At 43.4% G+C, this 20402-nt stretch overlaps 1 protein-coding gene across 1 annotated transcript; it reads left to right on the top strand.

Annotated features, from left to right (window-relative positions):
* The first annotated feature begins 493 nt into the window (after nucleotides 1-493).
* SCTR (secretin receptor) lies at nucleotides 494-20183 on the top strand. The gene is made up of 13 exons (XM_008922951.3): nucleotides 494-672; nucleotides 4470-4596; nucleotides 8586-8696; nucleotides 12633-12736; nucleotides 13033-13130; nucleotides 14114-14246; nucleotides 15073-15226; nucleotides 15316-15376; nucleotides 15914-15983; nucleotides 18500-18591; nucleotides 18675-18813; nucleotides 18985-19026; nucleotides 19960-20183. The coding sequence occupies exons 1-13, from the start codon at nucleotides 628-630 to the stop codon at nucleotides 20134-20136; spliced, it is 1353 nt and encodes a 450-aa protein (XP_008921199.1). The 5' UTR covers nucleotides 494-627; the 3' UTR covers nucleotides 20137-20183.
* Nucleotides 20184-20402: the final 219 nt, after the last annotated feature.

The raw sequence follows: 20402 nt of genomic DNA, 5'->3' as shown, positions 1-20402 counted from the left end.
GTTGGACCTGTGGGCAGCCAGCTCACCTGCAGCAGAACCTGCCAGCCTGCTGATTCCTGGCTCTCTGGGCCGTGTGCTTGCTGATATGCAGAGCTGTCGAGAGCAGAAGCAGTGCAGGCAGCCTGAGTCACATTCCTCCAACTCGGTTTCTCAGCAGAGCACTTATTCCAGGGCTGTATTTCCCCTTGATTGATTACCCCTGCCATTGTGGGGCTGACATCTTGCACAGGAGTCCTGCTCCATCCCTTGTCATGGAAGGACATGAGGAATGATCATTCCCCAGCGACACCCATCGATAACAGTGAATAATAGCTGGGAAAGGAGGCGGATGACAGTAGGAACATGCTCAAGAGAGGTGCTGTAATTCTTGGGACAGGACGCTTCTGCAGAGCAGGAGGAGGAGAGATTGCAGGGTGGACGGGAGGGGGGGTCCTTTCACTACTGATGCTCTCTAGAGCTCAGCAGCTGGAGAGAAACATTGGCTAAGGATGGTCAAAGCTGGGAAGGAGAAAAAGCAAGGAGGGAAAAGGACAAAGTGAAAAGAGCTAGGAGCCACACTGGAGAGTATAAAAACATCCTGCTGACCTCTGATGCACAAGGTATGAAGAAAACAGACTGTCATTGACTATGTGGACAATCTGGGTGATAATCTTCTGGATTTCAACTGTCCCGGTAGGTGTTCAGAGCTATTTATTTGCATTTGCATGGAATCACATGTTGTATGAGTAATTGAACCTCTGTTCCATGAAGTTGTGGTGTGTCTGTTTAAAAAGACCTGTGTAGAACTTGGGATTTTTAAAATTTTATTCTTATTTCTGCTGCTTCCTGCACTAACTGACAGTGCACAGATAACTAGGTGCTGGATGCCTCAGTTTTCCCCACCTGTATAAAGACAACAGTGTTACTAACCTGCTTTGGTAAACATAGCAGATTCTGTGAGGAAGGAAAAAAGATTTGACACCATTTAGGGAAGCTCTACTGATTCACACCAGCAATCAAACCCCTAAGGGGCAATGCCCACCTCTAGCAGTGCCTTCCTGGACTCAGAATGGGGGAATGTTTAACCCACAAAGTTTAGTTTCTTTCTTTTAGGTTTATGATTTGTGGTAGATTGTCACTGCTGATCTCTGGGCTCTCAGATCAGTCACGAAGGACAGCAGAACCTGGGCTGTGGTTTCCAGGTGCTGCTCAGCTCATTCAGATTTTGAAGGCATATAAAACAAAGGGTGAAAGATGTCCAGCTTGGATGTGACAAGTTAGGGAAGGATCAAATCACTGTTTCATTGCAACTAATGGAAAGATCAATTTATTTGTCCCAGCAGGGGATTTGGTTCCAACTCTGAGAAAACCTGAGCTCTGCCTAGATATTTTAATTGCAGAGTGAATGAAGTCTGCAAACTTTTTGCCTTTTGATCATCTCCTACAATAAAAATAGTGACTGTGATGGTTTTCTTGTAATTTGGGTTTCTTGTTCTTAGTTCTACCTAAAGGACTCTGTAAATAGATGTCATTGCTCAGGGTGTCACCAAGAGCACCTCCTTCTGTTTGTTCTTTTTCTAGCTTTCAAAACACCTACTTTGATTCTGTCAGGCATCTTTTGTTCTTTAAATCCTCTCATTAAACGAAACCTACTTATTCTCAAATGAAATGGCTGTGAAATTTGTGGCTGCAAATATAAATAATAAGTAGTGTTTAGATCCATTCATTTCACAGTTTAAAACCTGTAGTTGGCTGTTGCTATCAATATTACAAACTGCAGCTTTTTACCTGTTCTGGACATTGAGTTATCACAGCTATTTCTGTTTGGAATGAGTTTGGTACCTTCTCTTTAAGCATAATATGAGGATGTCTTGTCCCCTGCCTTGCTGGGATAGAGTTAATTTAGTAGCTGGTAAAGTGTTAAGGACATCAGAACTGCTTCAGGGAACTGTTTAGGAAGAGACATAGAAACAGCACGTTTCCTCCTCGATTTCCAGCTGCGGGGGAGGCTTTTTGCTCCCACTTGTGAATAGTAAACACGAGTGAGACTGAGCACAGCTGGCAGCAGAGTGGGGTTTCACATCGCTCAGCAAACATCCGCACACTCACACCCAGCCTGCCTGGTTGGATGTCAGTGTTGGCAAAGACTGGCTCAGGGACAATGTTTGTGGAAAGCAAGGGTTTTAAACCATCACCTGAAGGCTTCTCTGCTTTCCCAGGGCTTAAAATCCTGTTACCTGCACATCTATTGCCAGGCAGTGGTATCTAGCTGATCAGAAGGGCAGGGTGGATACCACTTTGTGGGGTAAAACAGTAATTGTAAGGCATTAACTATGCCATATTCCTGCTTGAACAACACATTTTATGTGAGAAAGTAATGCTGTATCAGATCATCAGGGTGGTCCTCACAGCTGAGTGTGCTAAAAGCGTGTGGCCTCGTTCTAGCCATAAAGAAATAACACAGACTTTAAATCTTTCTGGAACAAAAGCTTTCTTAGGACCTACATTTCTTAAAAGAAAACAGTGCCCACGCAATGTAGAGGCTTATTTAAGATGAAGTGTTCTCCTGTTTCTGAGATCGTTAACATGACTCCTAGCATTTATTTTTACATATGTTCAGTATCATCTTAACAAGCCACATGCAACCCAGACAAATTGTGTTGGCCACTTCAAATGCTCAGCACTAATATTGTTTTTTAACATATTTTCAAGGCAACTTTGGGCAGTAGAGTATGTTATAGGACTTAGCTGTCATACTTGTACTTGTGAAGTCTGAAAATGTAGTAAACTGCTTTACTACTGGGAAGCAAATAAAAATAGAGGGTGATAAATAATGTACATTTAAAAAAAAAGATCTGACAATATTAGAAATTATCAAATTCATCCTTCAACTAACAAATGAAACTATTAAATGCAAATACATTTCTTTAGACATATTAGTCCAGTCAGACATTTCAAAGATTAGGTGGATTTTAAAATTTATTTTTTTCCAAAGATTACATGGATTAAAAAGGCATCTAAATCCTGGCATCAGAGGATAGTTTATTTCATCTGAATTCTTTGTATGTGTGATTCCAGAAAATTCATTACATTGTGCAAAACCAAGTGGTTTCTAGTTTATTTATTTCATGACACACGAAGACAAGGGAGAGGGATGCTGAATTTAAACACACCAGACCAATTAGATGAGGTATGATACATTGCTGAAAAGATCAAACTTTGTTCAAAAATACAATACCCAGAAAAATTCTAGCCAAAATAATGGGAATATGGTCTCTGATGTTTGTTAGGCTAAAATTTAATTGTAGAAAAGTAATAGTTCTCATTACAAGGTTTTCAGGGATCATTCTCTATCCCAAATCTAATCTGAAAGTGATCAGCAATGCTACAAGATGGATTAGGTTAAGCAGGAGTATGATGCTGCCGGGTTAACTTTTCCTAAAAAAAGGACATAAAAAAGTTCTATCTGATACTTTTCAGCTAATAGATCCTGATGACTGGCTTTTAATCTTTTCAATATGTGTACATATACGTATGCATATATATATATATATACACACATATATATATATGTACATAAAAGGTCCATAGTGGGAATTTATAAAGATTTTTGGGTTTATTCACGAGGGAGGAATTATCTAATTTGTTATAATGAAAATCCACTTATATTCTGTGTTTTTGTTGTCAAAAAGAATAGAAACTGATAAAATAATAGAAATGGTAAAAGTACTTTTTTTCTGCATGATACTGGGACCTTGTCCTGCAAATAATTTTGCAATGATTTTCAATATATATAATTTTAATGGTCTGTAGTTGTTTGATATTCACTTATTTTGGTCTAGCTACATGAAACATAAACACACATTTAATTGTTACATAAGGATTGAGTGAACACTAACATTATTTTATGAGAAAGGAGGATGGGAAGGTGAGAAAATGACCTCAGGACAAATTACCATCTAAGTTCTCATGAAAATCTGGGTGAGATTCTGCTTTCTGATGGGTTTCTGCAACTGGTCAGTAGCAGTAAAACAGGCTCGGGTGGTCTGCAACAAGTGGGCATATTTACCTCACTTGTGCCCAGGAAAATAACCTGTCAGATCTATGGTTTAAATTGCCAGGGGTGAGTAATTAATTCTCTGTTACTCTAAGAGACTCCAGCAGTGTCCTGGATTCCTGCAGTCTTTGGGAAGAGCATCCTGCTCATGTACTTATTTAACAGAATAACACATTTTTCTAGATATCAGTAATGTCATGAAAAGAGAGAAGACATAAACTCAGTTTGTGCTTGCCTGCTGCTACTATAAAAATGCAGACTGAATTATGAAAATTGACTGTATTTCAAGGAAACTGTCTCTATTTCAAGGAAATCTTGCCCTCAATCAGTTGATAAATTTGCATGGGGAATGTGAGCATAAAACGGGAAAATTCTATTGAGATGATAGAAGTTGTAAGAGGAAAAGTGATTACACTGCTTTTAAAATTTGTAGATCAAAGCTGTTCCACCTATCTGTGACCTCCTGAGCGTCCTGAAAAGGGAGGAAGAAAAGTGTGCTGAGACTCTCTCCCTGGAGGCACAGAACAGAACGACTGAAAATGATCTGCTCCTGAGCTCAGGTAAAGGCTGAACGAATGCTCTCAGATGAGCTGGGTGGCCTCAAACTCAGATACCTTCACATCCCTCCCCACAGGAGGCATGCACTTTGTGTGCATGTCTCATTTAGGAGCAGAAAAACACTTAAGATCTGTTATAAGCCTTTGAGAGTGGGATTTTGACTCCTTACTGTGGCAGCAAGAGTTGTAGGAACCTTCTAATCCAGTTGCTCAACTGTAGTCTTCACAACTAGGGAACACACCAGCAACCAGGTCTTGCAAATTGCAATCAATCATCACATCTTGGACAAGGATAATTTACAAAGTCACCCCAGTAAGCACAAATTTACTTAACTGTATTTGCCTTAAAAATCAATGAAGACCAGCAGCCAGCATTTAAATCACATGTCCTGAAGGTCCTCATTGCTTCCTCCTTACTCTAACTTACTGCCACATAACAGAGTTCTTGCACTTCAGTGAGGATTTATCATCATATAAAGGAGTATTTTGGCCTGGGAAGGTTTTGTGGTACTGAGTCCTCATCATGTAGACAGCTTTCCTTTCACAGCTGAGCAAGTGTGTTCATGTGCAAGGGGTCTCAGAGAAATAACTGCAAGTGATTATTAAAGCTTGCCTATGAACTGAGTGTCAGTTGCCCCAGGCAGCAGCTGGGTCAGCGTCTCACAGGGTGCACTGTATGTATTTTTTGTACATTACCAGCCATCAGCACTGAGGATGGGGTTGTGTCATTCACAGCATCTCACAAACTGAACTACTTCAGTGGACTTCTGCAGACCATAACACGGCAAGGTCCTCACCAGAGTGAAAAGTGAAGGAGCTCCCATGAGACATGCTGTGTGCAGGGTGTCCTGGCCAGAGATAAGCTAGAGTTGAGGTTTTTTCTTAGTTTCAAAGCCTTCCTCTCTAGGAGTGTTGGAGACACAGAACCGTTTCACTGTGACCTGGCCCAAAGGCAGGACTCAGAGGGAAGATGTATCACCTGGTTTCTTAGGATGCTTAGCATTTTTCTCTGATCTTGTTTTGTCCCTGTGAGCCTTGTAGACTGATGAGTGTGAGCACAGCTTCAGGGCATTGCGCCCCTGTAGCAGTGACAGGGTACCCTATGGCAGATACTCCACAAGACAGATCTGTCTCATTGCCTATAAGAAGTTTGATGATATGAATAAATCAGTATTATTTGTTTCCTTCAGCAAAGAGGAGGGTGGTTTGTCAACCTATCTATTCCTCTGCTTTGGTCCTCTGACATGGCTCCACTGTTTCCTTTGCACCAGAGCTCCATAGATGCAGACAAGTTAAACTTCACAGGACTGTGCAGATATGGACCAGCACTAGCATTAGGAGGCAGTCCCATTTTACAGATGGTCTTATTTTATCTCGGCCAAATACTATCTCCCCAGCAGAGACTTAATCCAGTTTTAAGTTGGATCCACATCTTAAAATTTCCCTGAGGCCTCTCATTACTAGGAATTTTTTAACAGGATACTTCTACCTAAAATTCTACTGAACCCTAAGACGGGTTTTTTACTTGGATAAATTAGAGAGTAATACTTTTATTCTGTGTAATAACACATTTGAAAATACCTCCAGCCTTTAAGTATCTGCATGTCTGAAGTGCATGTGCAGAAAATCCCACACAGGGACTTCAGTTTGAAGAAGAGAGGAACAAAACTCTGGGATTCAGTGCATGCCCTTGGTGGGTCATGCAGGGAGGGAGAAAGGTGGCTTTGCAGGGTGTGGGTCACCTTCCATACCCCATCTGTCCTGTGCCTGCCCCAGAATCTTTGAGTGGTGCAAGCAGGGGACAAGTTCCCACCATGCTCCCACCCACATCTCTGCTGCAGTGCTCACATCCCTGTGAAGATGGCACAAACACACAGGGTTCATTGCTGGTGAATCGGGCACAAAGTACCTGAGCATTAAGTGTTTCTTATCCTGCTGCAATATAAAGGAAAAGGGACTCTGCCCTTGTGATACTACGACCCTGGTAAAGGGCGTAGTGTAACATTAAAGTAACCCAAGTCACAGTTATGCTCTTTTTTGTGCATGAGTGAAGACAGGATAATTCTCTTGGGAGCACGGCAGGGAAGCTACTGGAGATCCGGGACCTCTGATCATGGTGACACCATGTATTGCTGCTCAGGGAATGCTCTGTTTGCTACTTTAGGTAGATCCCAAAGAGCACAGGGATGTCAGGGAGGTGTTGCTGTGCTTTGCCTCCACCCCAAGGCTCTTCAGCTAGGTAGGGATGGGTCCACGAGGAATGGCAAGAAGCCCACCACAGGAGGAATGGCTCCTCTGGGGTTTGTTTTCTCCTCCTGGATAGAAACCACCCCAACATTGTAGTTTTGCCAGGTTTTCCTGTGCACTGAGTCTGATTTGGGGGCTTTATGCCAGTGGCATTGGCAAAGGTTTGATAACCCAAACAATGCACCATGTCAAGGCATAAATATCACCCAAGGTGATGTTTTGTTTGCCATTAAACTGTTGCTTTGAAGTAAATGGTTACCAAGTCCTACAAACATTGGCACAGGGAGAACACTAGAGCTGTGTTTTCAGGCACTGTCATGCTGGAGGAAATCAATGCATTTCTAGAAATGTAAATATTTTTGTCAGGCTAATGGGAGGCTGGGCTTATAAAACATGAAGCGTTTGAGGAGGTGCTTGATCAGCATTTCCTCCCCTCAACTTTCAGGGAGCGTGCGGGGCAGACGGCACATGTCTGGGTACACCAGGAATACGGTGGTGCTGGCGTGCTCCAGCGGCCTTTTTCTTCCCCTATCTTGTTACAAAACCCACAATGAAAGCTGTGCTAAAACCAAGGATGGAGAGTGGAGGCAAAAGGGAATGAACCTGAATGATTTCAGTCTATATCTGGAAAAGAGCAAAATAACAAATGGCAGGATTGCAGTTTCTCTGTAGTACAAAGAGCATGAAGTGTAGGTCTTCTCTATTAACACTCTGCACTGCAGGCCAAAATTCATCCATGCCAGATGCCAGCACCTAAGCAAGATATTCAAGTAGAGATCCCCATCATGCTGTGCTCCACTGACCATTGGATCAGCTCCATCTCTACCAGCCCTGCCAGAAGGCAACACAGTCAAGCCAAGGGTGCAACTGGAAAATTTTCCTTCTCACCCTGACTGTGGGAGTGGACCATGACAAACCCATCCTTAAAATAAGCAGCCCTTGCACCTAACTGGGGAAAACAGGGTGAATCTAGGCAGCCAAGCCCAGCAAGCGGTCTGTTGGCATTATTCACATCAGCACAGCCTTGGCATAAATGAAAGAGAGGACTATTTACGGTGATAAAAGAATGACATTGATGTTGTTCCTCACTTTCCTTTCCCCAGTATAATTCTGAAACTGTTTAAACTCCTAGTCACAGAATCACAGAATCACAGAGTGGGTATGGATGGAAGTGATCACAGTGGGTCATCTGGTTCAACCTCCCTGCTCAAGCAGGGTCATCAAGTTGTATTTTTTCCTGTTTACAAAAATATTATGTAAGGAAGCCATTAGGGTGACTCAAAGTGGAAGCTTTAGAAAGACTGAAAGCAAGCTAAAAAATTCACATGTGGTTTCCTTCATCTTCCCAGGGCCACTCAATAGTTTCCAGAAAAGAGATGGGTAGTCAAGGGCCTGATGTGAAGTTCATAATGACTCAAGTTGCTCTTTGTGTGTCTAGGAAAGACCAGTGGAGTCAAGGACCAGAAAGGGACAGGTCTGAAGGTTGCTGGGGCTGGTTTGAAGCAAGCAGGACCTATTCTGTCCTATCCAGGTCTCAACAGGTCTCAGCAGGACTTGCTCTGTCTCACCCAGCTTGCTTTTCAGAGTACTGAGCACCTTTGTTCCTGTAGCTGCCCTGGTCGTGGGGAAATGTTGCATGGTGTTGCATTGCTTGGAGATGTTTTACAGTGTTTTGTTGTTGGAAGGAGTTTCACGGTGTCACATCACTGGGAGATGCTGATGGTATTTCACTGTTGCCCCCCCAGGCAGGTGTGCTGGAATGTGGGATAACATGAGTTGCTGGCCTTCATCCACTGTGGGACAGACTGTCAATGCTCACTGCCCTGAATTCTTCCAGATGCTGACTGGGAAAAAAGGTAACACTAAAATTATGTTTTTCCTGCCCAGGTGTTTTTTATTAAACTGTTATTTATGAAACACTTTATTTTTTATTTATTTACAAAGATGCCACTGTCAGGTCTGAACTTGAAGTGAAATTTTGTCCCTGCTTCCTTCAAAGAACAATGGCCAGTTAGCAGCTCAGTTTCCAACACTAAGTTAAATATGGAAAAGCCTGGAATTATAGTAGCAAGATGTTTTAAGTGTTTATTTTTCTTCGCCAGGTGGAAAAACGTACAGGAAGTAAATGCTATCCTGAAAAGCAGGCTTTTTTAGCATGGTTTCTCAAGGGAAAGGGTTTTCTCCACTTAGATTCTGTGTTTATTTCTGCTTTCCCCTTTTAATAACTCTTGGAGCCAATGGATGATCTCAGCTGAGCTTGATGGGGACAAAACCTCACACAGCATTAAGTTCACACAAGTTTTGGCAAAACATCCAGCCAAATAGGCAGAAAAGATCCCTTTTTTGCCCTCATCAAGAGGAAATCTGCACTGGGAGTTTATCCTTTGGCTCTGACAGGCTCCACACAAGTGGCACAAACTCATGGAAACTCAGGTTTCATGGCTCACCAAAACACTCAAGTCAAACCGAGATGAGCTCAAGCAATGCTTGTCCTTTTCCTGGGACTTAAGCTAGAAATGAAATGAAATTTATTCCCTGTAGGCTACAGTAATAATGAGCTATTAAGTAAGCCTGCTTTCTGTTCATTTCTAGTTTTCAAGTAATGCCTAAGAAATGTGCTTACCTTTCTCTTTAGCAAGTTAATGATTCCAATCAGAAGAGAGTTTTGCATTCTTCAGTTATAGGGCATGGATTAGTGAGGTCCAGTACTTACAGAAAAGCAGACAAATTCATTTTATGAAGGGAGGAACAGGAGACAAAGTATTAGATTGTCTAATAAAGATTAGATAATTCAGAAGAGAAGCACTTAGTGCTCTTTAAATAAAATCAGACGTGAGCCACTCAGATTAAAATAAATACCGTGCTACTTTCTGTACACACGAACAGTATCTGCCCATTGAGCCCTATAATTTGGTTTAAAGACAAAGAATAAACTACACAAAGGCACAGATCGCTGAAGAAATCATCCATCTGACATTCGCTCACAAATCTTTAGTGTAGGGATACCGGCCCTTAAACGAAATCCCTGCTGGTACGGCCACTAGAGGGAACTGCTCCCTGCTTCTGGCCTTCCTACCAGGGAGGAAAGCAGGAGTTTGTACATCCAAAGGTCATAATTACATCTCAAATGTTCACTGCGTTATCTTGGAGATAGTCTAACAACTTACACTTTAGTTGCCCTCCTTAACGAGAAGCTGAGAGCTGAACCACTTCTGATAAACAACAGAGTGACAGTGTTCAAAATAGAACCCCAAGATGTCGTCCATTGGCATTTGCATCTTATTTCTGGCTCTGCATCTGGCATTTTGGGTCAAAATCAGCAATAATTTATCCTCATTCTCATGGCTACATTCTTCGTTGACTTTATACTGTGGTGGGCTTGCGAGTCCTGCGTTTAATTACTGCTACAGTCATCGCTCTGTTTGAAGCAATTTTGAAAAAGAATCTGCTTGCTTCAAAAGAAAAGCAAAAGTTTTCTCTCATGACCACTTACAAAGCACATGGGCAGCCACAAATGCCAAAGGCCCATAGGTTAAGCCATGTAGATGGCTCTGAGCGCTGCCCAAACCCTGCTCTCTGTGCTGTTGAGTTTTGTTCGGACATCTAGACTTGCATTTGCAGCCCAAACTGTCTGGTCCCTTCCCACCTAATAGACCAAAGAAACAAAATTATCTGGAACCGATTAACACAACTGAAGTTCACATCCAGACCTGCACATTGTGTCTCAGGCAAGAAAGGAAGGAAGGTGTGACAATCGTGAGGATTCAGAGGCAGAGAAAGCCAAATCTGATGGCCCCGGTTCCTCAGCCATCTCTTTAGCCAGAGTTCCCCTTTGCCTAGGCAACTTCAAAAGCCTCACATGGTACCAGTAAACACCAAGCACTGATCCTTTAACAGCCTGCAGACCCCAACTCTGCTCTGAGTAGGGCACGCTGCAGTTTCCCCAGTGTGTGTGTCACCCATAAACAAGGAGCACTGCTGAAATTTTGCTCATGTCCACCCCTATAACATGCCTGGCATCATCTCCTGTGCTTTGCATATAATGAAATAGAACACCAACACAAAACTTCACACCTTCTTGTCTGATCTGCTTGGACAGCCTCAGGCAAAAACCAGTTACAGGTGTGTTTGCAAGTACAGTGCTCTGCTCGGGGTTAAGTATGCTGTGTCTTAGTAGTTGATGCTGAAGTGGAGAATCTGTCACCACATCACTCCCTTGTTGAGTGCCAAGGCAGGCTGGGGAGGACTGTTTGGGAGAGCCGTTTCTTTCCTGTTATTGTTGCATTGCAGCAGGCACAGAAAACCTGCCTTATAAAGCAAACCTGGCCCTTTCAAAGATGCTAAGCTGGAACAAGATGTTCAAAACAGAATCAGAACAATAGTCTGATACAGACACACCCAGAGCTCTTCCCACTCAGAGTTCTCAGCATGTTTGCTGTGCCCTACAGGTTTACAGAGGTGAGTTCAAATCAAGTGCAGAGATGCTGTCAGGTCACCAGCATTAGCCCAGAGGTAGCAGGAGCCCTCACTCTGTCCTGACAATCTCAGCAGGGCTCCAAAGAGCATAAACCATTGCCAAACACTGCTGCATATACATCTCCCTCTGTTCCCTCAACACTGTGGGGATGTTTTGCAAGAGCTAGATGCCCTGGAGTCCTCATGGCTAAATGCGTGGGCAAAACCCAAACTTTTATTGTGCCTTCTGGCAAGGCTTGTACTAAGAAGGGCTGCTGATTTCATGTCCCTTCTCAGACCCTGCTAACATTGCAATCACTGTAAAAAAGCCAGGATTTCATTCCATGCTTCTTAACAATGGCTCTTACCTGACAGTTAAATGCGATTAGGACAGTGGGCAGTGGTTTCACTTCTCTGGAATAGTTTCTTTTCTCCTCAGCACATAACCTTCATGCCTGCTAGGGTAATTTTCTTCCAATGAGATTGTCAGGTGTGTAGGGCAGGACTTCCCACTTCCACTTTAGCGCCAAACATTCACATAGATGAGTTTGAAACTATCCTGTTCAATCATATTCAACTTGCTGGGGATCCATCTCACTCTGCTTTAGGAAACTAAAAGTCAGCAGAAGTGGGTCAGACAAACTGCCCTCTGCAAATATCTGTCCGAAAAATGAGTTTGGATTCTCCAAATGCCAGTTTTTCTCCAAAGACAGACGTGTGGAACACAGTTGGACTCAAGCATTCAGTTTTCAGAAATTGAACTTAAATGAGGGTAATCTCATCCTAACCTTTAATTTCCAAGTAAAAAAGGAAATCAACAGTCTAAAAAAATATCTGGTATGGGCTATGTGGAAAAGCCTTTTAGTTTTCATTTAAATCTCACCAAAAATCTGTGACCATCTACAGTTACTTTGTCCCTTTGGAGCATGACAAACCACAGTAAGGAGGTGGGACCATTCAGCAAAATATCAGGTTTACATGGAGTATGAATCTGTGAACAAGTCATGTGTTTGCTGATCTTGGAATAGTGGCCAAGAAACACTAGATGTACTGAGCAGTATTATTTATGTTGCAATTAATAAAAACACATCCATCACAGTCATCCCTGAGTGGGCAAACAATATTATGACCCACACAAGTACACTGGGCAAGTATCAACAGAATTAGCTCAGCTGTATTTCACCTCCAGCTATGCAGAGTGCACTGCCTGGGGGCACGTATTCTCCTGGCTCCTGAAGAAACCCTACATTGTGGTGACTGACCCCTGAGGAGAACAATGATACAATTGGAAATGGTCATACCTTCTTCTGTCTTTTTTTTTAATTGTTACCACACAGGTTTTGTCTACAGAAATTGTACAAGTGAGGGCTGGTCAGACCCATATCCGAGACCTGATATTGCTTGTGGCTACAATGTCAATGACACGACCAACGAGGCAAGAGTGAGTCTGAGTGCCCATGACCACAGATCTGCTGCTTTGGGGCCCTGGGGGAGGAACATATTAAGGAGAGACTGAATGATGTTGTGATCTAACTCAGGTGGGGTTATTGTTATTGGTAGTTTTCAGCATGAATGCTTCCTGCAAATGATCGGAATAGGTTGCTTAGGGTAAAATTTCAGTAGCTGATTTTACAAGAAAATTTAGTCATTAAATAGGAGGACACACCTTTCTCTTGGCATGGGTTAATCTCTACCCCACAGACAAAGGTAAACATGTGATTATGTGTTTCCCTGCAGCGTTTCTATTTCATGACCTTGAAGACCATGTACACCGTCGGATACTGCACCTCCCTCGTGACACTAATCATAGCCTTAGCAGTCCTGGCCTCTTTCAGGTGAGGAGAAACATCCCTGGTTTGTGTTTGGTCAGGACTTCTGGTCATCTCAGCTGACACAAATCCTTCAATTGACTTTCAGGGCAAGTTAAAAACTGAAGTATTCCTGAAAACCTTCACAGAAATCAGTGACAAAATTTATTTCTGAGTTTTGACTCCCAAAAAATGTCAGATCTGCTCATTATATTGTGCTCTCCAGTTCTTTGAAAATGTAGCTGGATGAATGTTCCAGATGGCATTTGCACCAGTTCCCTGCTGAGGTCTTCCCATGATTTCAGCATCCCTTGGGCAGAGCGTCTTTCCCCCTGCTGCTCTTTTCTCCACTTCAGACTGTGGCTAAAACTTTGCTCTAAGTGTCACTGCATTGACTTCTGGCAAGGTGTTTCAAGTTTCTACCAGCAATCTGACAGTCAGTTTATCTTCATGCACCCCTGTAACCTGGAATTTGTACTGTGCTGCTTATTCAGTGAAATTAATTTCCCTTACAGTAAATGTCAGAGCAGCATGTCTGGGTAGAAGGAAACCCAAATACTTTGAAAATTTATATTCAGGCTGCACGGACTCCAGACACAGATTATGTGGTGATTTAGTACAGAAATCATTGCAGGCACAAGTGAACTGTGCTGGCAGAATAAATAAATTCACCCAGGTATGAATAAACACCTTGGGTTTGTGTTGCTCCAGAAAGAGGGAGGGAGGCTAGAACAAGCATATTGGCATGAAATCACAATTTTTCTGGCAAGGTACAGCTTGTTTTAGTACCTGAGTGGAGTAGATGTGACTGCAGCTTTTTAAGGCCTTCCCTAGGATATTCCTCTTGGGAGATGTATTAGCCTTTCTTTCTTTCTTTCACAGACAGAACAACATTGTTTTTCATTTGTCAGTTTAGCAGTACTAAGGATTGAAACCTGCTGTTTACAGTCACAGGCTCCCCACACTGGCAAGGAATGTCACTTCACAGGATCTCTCTCTTTTTTTCACAGAAGACTTCGCTGCACAAGGAACTACATCCACATGCATCTCTTCACATCGTTCATTTTGCGAGCCTCATCCAACTTCATCAAGGATGCCGTTTTGTTTTCCTCCGAAGACATAAATTACTGTGGGGCACAAACGGTAACCCTCTGCCTTCCAGCTTGCTCCACCCCTCAGTCTCCCAGCAGGATCCTAGCAGGATCTAGTGAACAGGGAAGGAAATCTCCATCCCAGCTTTACATTCATCATGAGGGGTTATGGGAGAAGAGAGGTATGCTCTGCCCCTTCTCCGAGAACACATTAAACCCCTATAGGGTCTCACACTTACACTTCAGTGTGAGACCTGATAGGGGTTTGCACTCAGAGAGTCTGGGAAAGGAACTTTCCAAATTTTGAAATGCTTTTGCCTTTTTCTTTTTACTGGCTGCAAAATATTTTGAAAATTTGGGCGTGCAGAGGGGTGAGCAACGCTGGAGATGATGGTCAATGCTTTAAACTAAAAGACAAGAATTAGGGAGAGAAACAAATGTAAGCTTGTTTTGTTTTAACCCACCAGTTTCGCTGGATTTTTGTTGCTGAAAAAGAACATTTTAAGCACATTTTAATTTGTCTTTAGCAACTGTTTTTCTTGGGGAAAAAAAGATTGATAGATACATTTACGTGCTTCTCTAAGGTGATATTAATGTTACTGATACTAAGAAGGCAGTAATAGTGAAACTCCTCTGAAACAGTAATCTGAATCCATGTGCCCATGACACATTCAGTTCTTCTAGTGAGGCAGTTGATTAATGCACTTAGCAGTTCCAGCCCTGCTTTCTTGTCATGTGAATGCTTGTCTCGAGGACACCCATTTAGTTCCCTAATTGCTATAAAATCTCTATTTGCCAAGATTAATTTACAGCTCGCTCTCTCTGTTAGAAGGTAGATACAAACCCAGGCAAAAGCTAATTATCGTCTCTTTCCTCAGGCTGGCTGCAAGCTCACCATGGTCTTCTTTCAGTATTGCATCATGTCTAACTACAGCTGGCTCCTCGTGGAGGGACTGTACCTCCACACTCTCCTGGTTATTTCTTTCTTCTCGGAAAGGAAGTTCCTCTGGTGGTTCATTGTCCTCGGATGGGGTACTGGTTCTCCCTTCAGTGAGAATAACTGGGTTTGTTTTGCCTTTGGGATGGGCTCCTGAAGCAGTAACTAGCTTTTCCCACTGCAGGTGCCCCAGCTGTGTTCGTGGCTGCATGGGCGACTGCCAGGCAGTTCCATGAAAATATTGGGTAAGTTGTATGGAGGGGAGGAAGCTGGCAAACCAGGGAGAGCATGCAGCCTCTGTGCAGGCTGTTCCATGGGATCCTGCTCATTTCTAACTGCTGACAGCCAAGTAAATCAACCAGCATCCCACTCTGGTGGGAGCCTGGATCCTAGTGTGGGTGGGAGTAGCTGAGCAACCTGAGGAAATACATCAAATTCCATTTCAGCATTTTTCAAGGGTAGAAGGTAGCTTTCAAGTATGAATTCAGCTCATGATGTTTTCAGTATCTGTATTTGACTTTCTGAATGATGAAACTGGGTTCCTTTCTCTTTCTCCCTTCCAAAATTTTGAACAGTGTTTGTACTTTACGAGAAGGTCAAACTGCTGTCCAGTGCAGGTGGACAGTTTTCTGTAAGATATGTTGTACCACTAAGTGAGAACGGGAAATTAATTTTGTAGAGAAGGGAATAGGGGCCTATCTGAGGTGCAAAACAGACTAAACCTCTTTGAAAAGACACCAGTGTTTTGATAACTGACTGCACCCTCTCTTCTATTTTTACAGGTGTTGGGACATTAACACTAATGCCAATACCTGGTGGATCATTAGAGGCCCCATAGTTTTGTCTATTTTTGTAAGTCTTTTCTGGGACAAGCAGACTCAAACTGTATTTTCAAATACTGTAAAGTCAGACATCATCTACTTGACATGCTTTAGAAGTGTGTTAATGAACCGATCTTAGACATGTGTCTGAACTGGTGTGACACATAAATTACTGCTTAAGCAGCTTCTGCTCAGCAGGACTTAGTCACTAATGCCCCAAAGCTAAGTTCACAAGGAAAGCTAGAGTGTCCTCCCAAGAAGCAAGAGCCTGAAGAAGATCAGGTTTCCACATCCTGTTGATTGCATATGAACTTGGCTGGCTTGTGGAAGCTTGTTTTGGACTGTTTCAGGGAAGGCTCCAGAGGAGGAACGAGTGGCTGTACATTTCCGTACAAGTGCCTTTATGTGTCCTGGTCAATGCCCCTCTCAGCAAAAACAAAACCAACTTGCCTTACATGACCACTGTCTTTTGTTTTAAGCAATGAACACAACTCACAGACTGCACACTCCACATATCAGTGGACAGCAATTATACTATAATGGCATTGCTCAGTGAATTAAGGCACAGGCATTGAAACTCAGTGTAAACCTGCCCAGTAGTGATGGCAGTAGTGATGGCAAGACCAGTTTGGTGCACATAATACTCAGCAGCTGTGGTTGAATATTTGCTGGTGCTCACCTTCAGAGACTTAGGTACTAAGGGGCTGGAGCTGCTGTTCTGCCCATGGAGATGCTCTGGGTCAGACCACGCTGCAGTGACCTGTCTGAAGCCCTAGTCCAGAAACATGTGAACTGTTGGTTGCTCTTAAGTAACCTGCTGACAGTCTGAGCGAGAACCCAAGAGCAGGTTGAGGTTTTTGCATTGCCAGTAAGAACCATTATGTTTGCAAAACACAAACTGAAACACTTGTACACCCTCAGAAACCCAGGTAGTAGAGATGGTGGGTTAAAGTTCTGCTCTGGTTTACCAGTGAGAAATCCTGCAACTCCACAAGACAGCACAAGTGATATGGGATCAACTTAAGGAGGTCACGGCATTTATTTTTCTTAATGAAACAACCCTCACCCTGGGAGCCACTTTAAATGTCAACAAGACCCAGGCATTCTACAAGACAAAAAGCACAATCTTAGTTTATCTTTTGGCGGCCACCACCTGCTATTGCCTTCTCACTTCCCTCAGAACGCAGATCATGTCCAGTGTAGCCACAGAAGGCAGGAGCCGCCTACATGACTGCCTCTTTACCCAAAAAGAGGCTTTACTCAAGCCCATAACCAAACAAACAGCCAGTTCTTAAGAACACAGATCTAATCTCTGTATTCCTCACAGCCTTCAGCAGTTCAAAGGGCAGAAAAACAGCACCAATAAACACCTTTGTGCTCTCAGGCTCATGCTCATTCCTGTGCTGCCCGCGGGCAATTCCTCCCGGCAGGAATCCCCCGCTCTCCCTTCCCCTGTGGTTTTCATCTAAGAAAAGTCTTGCTCAGCCTACACGGCTCGTGCCTGGCCTAATGGGTTAAAAACCCCAGAATCCCCAGACCCAAACCTCCTTTTCCTCCCCAAACCCCTGAAACACTTCCGTCTTTCCTTCATGCTCCCAACCCCTACCTCCTCCCAGCTCTACTGCTTTCCTCATCCTTTCCCAGCTTCCCCAAACTTCCAGCCTTCTCTAGACACCCACGTAGCCACACTTGCTCTCTTTCCATCCAATAATTTTAGGGAACCCAGGGTCTGTCCCATCTCCAATGGACCTGCTTCTTTTAGGGAAACCCAATAGCCCAGAGCCCTGCTCCAATGTCCACAGAGGAATGCACTTCTGGGATGGTGTTTCCAGGCACAGGGAAGGGTTAAGGGCCTGACGTGGTGCAGGGTGTTGCAAAAGGGGTGCAGGTCTGGGGCTGTGCAAGATCAGCCCCAGGCTGTGCCTTCCCTGCAACTCCCACTCTTTGCCTGAGGGTCAAACGAGCAGAAACAGCTATTGCCTCATCTTCACCCAAACTGAGCAGCAGAGCAGCATTTCTATCTGATAACCACTCTTGGAGAGGGGGAAAATGCAAAAGGAAGAACTCCAGTGTCAATTCTCCTCTCACAACTTTTAACTACTTTGCCTCCATGATCCCAAATCACGCTGAGTCTCTTGGCAGGGAACAACTGGCACTTGCAGTCCCAGTTAGCAAGTGATAGCTCCCGTGCTGCCCCTTTGCTAGCAACCAAAGTGGGTTGTGTCTGAACTCCAAAGCCAGAAGAGTTCCTACCAATGCACCTGGCCTCCCTTCCCGTTGGTGATTTGCCTGGATAATAAGCCCCGATCATGCCCAGAACTAAAGCTACAGCAAACAGGCAGTGAAAGCAGCTAGCACCCAAGCCCAGGGTGGCCAGGTGGGCTGGAGAGGCAGGGACAGAGACTGGGATGTGGACATGGACACTATTTCTGCCTGCTTTGCCCAAACACCCCAAACTGGCTCTGCTGATAGCTGGCAGTTACATAAGTGGATACTGCTTGTGTTGTGTTTGTTTTTGCATTCTTACATTTTTTATTTTCTTTTCAGATTAATTTCATTCTCTTTGTCAACATTTTAAGAATCTTGATGAGGAAGCTCAGATCACCTGAAAGACGGAGCAGTGATTTCAACCAATACAAGTATGTCCCCTACATGCCATGTAAGTCCACCTGAGCTCTTCTTGCTCCTTCTACACCAGCTTTCCCTCTGTTTTCATTCTCAGGAGACTTGCAAAGTCAACGCTCCTCCTCATCCCTCTCTTTGGGGTCCACTACATCATCTTTGCTTTTTTCCCTGAAGATGCAAGCAGCGGCACAATGGAAATTCAGTTGTTTTTTGAATTGGCTCTTGGATCATTCCAGGTAATATCTGACAAGCTATTATTTCTTTAAAGTAAGAGGCAGAACATCTAACTCCGCAACAGAGCAGAGTTCCAGTGGCAAAGCCAAGCTGTCTGATTTCCCTTGAGATGCCTCATCCCCATTCAAAAGCTGGAACTGCAGTTCTGTGACCACTTCTTTTTTATCTTTTAGGGCTTTGTTGTGGCTGTACTTTATTGTTTTCTTAATGGTGAGGTGAGTTTAGTGTGTATAACATTCCTTTTTATTGCTGAAGCATGCCTCATTAATCAGTGGGATACATTCCCCAAAGAATGACATGTTTTATCTGAGGGTTTTCTTCCCAGCTACCTAACATCACTCATGAAATACCTCCTGGACCTGGCAAGCCTAAGTAATTGTATGCCAGATGCAAACTTCTCTCTCAACTATTGCAACCCTTTCATGAATCAGATAGCATTTTTACTGTCTGGGAATGGAGGGTGGGAGCACCATCCTGCACACAGTCACACTGACAACCAGCTGTTTCTGATGTATGGTGCTACTACCTGTCATCCCATGGCTGTTTTCTTTGCTTGATCCTTGGGAGGGAATTTATCAAGAGCTATATCCAGTCCAAATTTATCAGTATTCTCATAAGCTAAAGCTTTTGGTAGAGGGACCATTTCCTCTGTAGTTTCAGGATAACTCCCGGGCTTCTTACACTCTGAAATGCTAAACCATTGCCTAAGAAGAAAAAGTCACTTTGAAATGAAGGAGGGGTTTGAAATACTCTGACCAATCCTTTAACAGGGTTGAGGAAAAGTTGTTTTGAAAATAAAATCTGCCTTTTTTTTTTTATTATTTTACCTCAGAGTGCCAAAATATCCTGTTTTTATAAGTTATAATAAAATTCTGAAAAAATCTAAACCAAACATTTACTAAGGCCAGCTAGGTTCTGTGGACTGTTTTACCTGCAATTAAATAGAAAACTGTGTGGCTGCAGCAACAATATCACTGGAAGCATCAAGAAACAGGCCCTAGCCTAACCCCTTAAACTGAGGGTCAAATAAATAAACCTAAGCCTTGGCACAGGTAGCCCGCTCTCCTTTTCCTGTTACACTGCTCTCCACAGTGCAGGCCTCCAAGATAAACCAGCTGAACTAAGTATTTTGTGACCTTTCTACCTAGGTTCAGCTGGAAGTTCAGAGAAAATGGAGGCAGTGGCATTTAAGCAAACACTTGCGTCAGCACCTCAGCACCTCAGCGAGTAACGGAGGAAGCGGCTTGACTCAAGAGATGCACATGGTGAGGTCGAGCCCACCAGAGCACAGGAGAGAAACCCTCCAAAGATCAAGCGTGCTTTAACACTGTATGCCTGGAGGATCCCTCCATGCTCAGACACACATGGCTAAGTCCCATGGGCTGAGCTGGGAGTCTTGTGTACGTATCCAAAAGCAGGACTTGGCTGTAGGTCAACAGTTCTTGAAGCACATCTGTTCATGTATATCCTGTGTAGCACCACAGTTATTTTGCAAAGCAAAATGAGCCAAAACTCTTCCTTGAGCTTTTGGCCACAGTAATTTGTGTTTCTTTCCACATCGGTATTTTTCAGCTGCTATTTCCACCTTAAA

Source organism: Manacus vitellinus, unplaced genomic scaffold (assembly GCF_001715985.3).
Source record: "Manacus vitellinus isolate BGI_N305 unplaced genomic scaffold, ASM171598v3 scaffold_22_pilon, whole genome shotgun sequence".
NCBI classification, from domain to species: Eukaryota; Metazoa; Chordata; class Aves; order Passeriformes; family Pipridae; genus Manacus; species Manacus vitellinus.
The sequence above is the reverse complement of the archived record's forward strand: the minus strand, read 5'-3'. Positions and strand labels throughout refer to the sequence as shown.

Coding starts and splice junctions, on each gene's coding strand:
- SCTR (XM_008922951.3), top strand. CDS start 628: ATGTGGACAATCTGGGTGATAATCTTCTGGATTTCAACTGTCCCG. Junction 8,697..12,632: donor GATGCTGACTGGGAAAAAAG/GTAACACTAAAA, acceptor GTTACCACACAG/GTTTTGTCTACAGAAATTGT. Junction 19,027..19,959: donor ATTGTTTTCTTAATGGTGAG/GTGAGTTTAGTG, acceptor CTTTCTACCTAG/GTTCAGCTGGAAGTTCAGAG.